The sequence below is a fragment of the Nelumbo lutea genome, chromosome 4 (genome assembly GCF_056320005.1).
Source record: "Nelumbo lutea isolate HS-2025 chromosome 4, American lotus-T2T, whole genome shotgun sequence".
Classification (NCBI taxonomy): domain Eukaryota; kingdom Viridiplantae; phylum Streptophyta; class Magnoliopsida; order Proteales; family Nelumbonaceae; genus Nelumbo; species Nelumbo lutea.
The window spans coordinates 90546377-90549660 of record NC_142687.1 but is presented as its reverse complement, the minus strand read 5'-3'; the positions used below and the strand labels follow the sequence as shown (position 1 = coordinate 90549660).

Genomic DNA, 3284 nt, shown 5'->3' with positions numbered 1-3284 from the left:
ACAAAAGAAAAGACAGCAGATTTCCTCTTATCTGTCTCTGTCTCTGGATCGATCATTCACATAAAACCATTGCTTTTTTATGCAAAGTGGCCCAATGCCAGATGCCTTCACTCTTCAATAAAGTTAGTCTCAGAAGTCAGAATTGATTAAATTCACAAGAGTACGCAGTAGTAGGGGGTCAGAAAATTAGTAAAATCACAAATTACTACTGGGGGAGGTGAAGTTAGGGTTAGTGGTGATCCAAAGGAACTAATAATTAAACACATTTTGTAATACATACATTTGTATAACCAGGAGAGACTATGCAGTCTCGCTTCCACCAGGCTGATGATGCCATGAGAGCCCCCTTTGGTGTGAACTAACTTTGAACCACAGAACCAGTAATTAACCCCTCTCTTCAGTCTTCATCCTCTTAAAAACCCCAAAAAAAAAAGAGAGGTTTCTTCCTAGATAGTTTAATTTCTTTTTTCATCATAATGAAATTGTTCCACAAACCCAACATTGCCACCTGTCTATCATTCTTCTAGAGAGAGAGTTGATGAGCGATAGAGATCATACGGTGCCCAAAGATGATCAACAGTGCATGGCTTTCTGGAATCCAACCTCAGCCATGGCTTACCCTTGCCACTCCAGTGGAGTAGGCTGATGGGTCCAGGGTGAAGGTTCCTACATTTGCCTTCGAGGTTGTCACCACCCAAACCATGCTGGTTCCATCTATGATCGACTGCTTTGATATTCCCAGCAAAGATGAGCAAGAAAGGTGGAAGAGAGCCCAAGTGATATATCCTCTTCTTTTTCTGCACCGCCATCCATTCCTCAACCTTGTGCGTGTAATCTCCTTTCCTCCATTTATCCACATCAACCACCATAACTCCTGTGTTGAAGTAACAAGGCTTCCTTCCTTGAAACGTTCTCACCAAATCTGGGTCCGACCAGAATGCTTCTGTGAAGTATTTGGTGAAATTTGCATGGCAGTACTCTGGTGCGGCCACCACCTTACCCTCCAAATCCACCTCCCAGAGCTTCGCAATGTCGTCGACCATGATGATGTCGGAGTCGAGGTAGATGACACGGCTTACATCTGCGGGGAGGATGTCTGCAAGGTAGATGCGTGCATAATTTAATGGTTGGTCCAGAGCTAGGCGAATGGATTTGGAGATCTTCCCATGGACACGTTTGAAGTCGAAGTGATATACGTTGAAGTTGAGATAAGGAAAGGTGGAATTGATGGTTAGGAAGATATTAGAATCGAAGTCGCCTGCGAGGAAGTGGAAATCAACATTTTCTGGACAAGTAGAGTGCTGTAGCATCGACAGGATGGCAGCCATGGTGCCTCTGAGATAATTGGCGTCAAGGGTCATGGCGACATGGATGCGACCAGTAGTGTTTGGGGAGCCACAGGTGTCGCCATTGCGGAATGCAGGAGCCTCACGGAAGACGGGAATATTGGAGGAGTAGGGTTTATTACGGATAAGGCCGAGGCGGGTGCCGGCGCCGACGGTGGAGGTGGTGGTGATGGGGTGGAGGAGGAGGAAAGACAGGAGGCCAAGGAGTGGAGAAGGGATTGATCTCCGGAAGGCCATCCTGCCTTGATTAATGAGTCGGGAATTTCAGAAAAGAAGAGGAAGAGCAGCCATTGAAGGGTGGTTAAGAGGTCTAGGAAAGGTTAGAAATGGTTCATAAACGGGGGAGTGGAATGAGATTATGAGAGGTGGGTGGGATCGTGAGGAAGAGAAGAAAGGTCGGAGGATCTTGTAATAAGAACCCCCCAGCCCCCAGCCCCATCCATGTTTGTATACGTATGTATGTTCATTACTCTTTCTACGTACCATTAATTTCATCATCTAATTTTTGCCTTTTTTTTTCCAAAGCTTAAATTTTTTGTTTTCTAGCTTCTTTGTAAAAGATAGAAAAGAAATTAAAAGATGAGGCTGCTAAGATATTTGTTTAGATTGTTTTTCAAGTCAATTTGTTCATTGAAAAGATTTTGACTCTTGAGTTTTAGGACATGTCCGTCCAACACACATGCCAAAGTGGTTTAGTTGGTTTTTTTAGAGGAAATCTCCCGAAAACCTCGACGAACGCCTTCATCTTGATAATCTCAGAAGTCCTATCCATTTTGGACATGGACACCCAATTATATATATGTATTCCCTGTTCGAGTTAAGGGACTTTTGAAAGAATACTCTTTGAATATCTACCAGCACAGACCAACATTATTTCAACCTACCAGCACGACCATATCTTTCTCTACCCAACTTACTTGAGCGTCTGATTACCTACCCAAGGAACAACTCCTTAGGCCTCTGACATTTTCTCTTGGTTGCAGATCTCAGTGTGCAATTTCGTCTTTCCACCTCAGCCTTGTCCAGTTGGCAGGACTATTTCATTGTGTCCTCGGTTTGGAACACATCATTTTGGATAGTATTAGATTGATGCCATGTATGGAAAACATACAAAAAGTCATTTCCCAAACCCGTTAGTAGCTCTTCGCCTCGGGAGCCCCAGTATCAGAAGGTCGATCATATCTTGAACATGATAGAGATGCTGGGGCAACTAGATCACGCCCCCCAAGTTACTCGCCCTACCACTCACGCACCTACTATAGTCGATCCTCACACCAGGTACACCAAAAGGCACCACACAGGTCTGCATGGAGCCCAATCCAACCGTAAGCGACTGCAACTGCCCAGAAGACCTAACTCCCCAACTCGGCCTTGTACGCATAACACCGGTAGTAGATCCCATCACTCTATTCGAGTGTTGGCGAAAGAATGGTGTAGACACCCCATTTTTATGTTCTTTAGTCTTTCTGCAACACTTTGAGCTTCAAGCATGCTTCAGCGAACACCGTTTGCCCCTTCATCTGATTCCAATCATTTGATCATGATCATTTTGATCATGAACCTCATTTCACTTCAAATCAGAAATCCAAAACCATAGGTACTTAGAACCCAAAAATTCAAATCCAACAACACCAAGATCACCCGAGTCTGACACCATTTATCTCATCATCCTAAGACTAGAAGCTGAAACCGATTCCAATCATCTGATTTGAATCATTTTGATCCTGAAATTCATTTCACATCAAATCAGAAATCCAAAACCATATGTATATAGATCCCAAAAATCCAAATTTGACAACACCAAGATCACCCAAATCCAACACCGTTTACCCCTTCATCTCAAGACTCGGAGCCAGAACTGATTTTAATAGTCCGGTTGGGATCATCTTTGATCTTGAACCCTATGCCTCATGAATTCTGAAATCCAACATTTAGATG

General features: G+C 43.8%; 1 protein-coding gene across 1 annotated transcript; it reads right to left on the bottom strand.

Moving 5' to 3' along the window:
- Nucleotides 1–236: 236 nt before the first annotated feature.
- On the bottom strand, nt 237–1851 carry LOC148861737 (putative galacturonosyltransferase-like 4). Its single transcript, XM_088982525.1, has one exon. The coding sequence runs from the start codon at nt 1581–1583 to the stop codon at nt 516–518; it is 1068 nt and encodes a 355-aa protein (XP_088838651.1). The 5' UTR covers nt 1584–1851; the 3' UTR covers nt 237–515.
- Nucleotides 1852–3284: the final 1433 nt, after the last annotated feature.

Coding starts and splice junctions, on each gene's coding strand:
- LOC148861737 (XM_088982525.1), bottom strand. CDS start 1,583: ATGGCCTTCCGGAGATCAATCCCTTCTCCACTCCTTGGCCTCCTGTCT.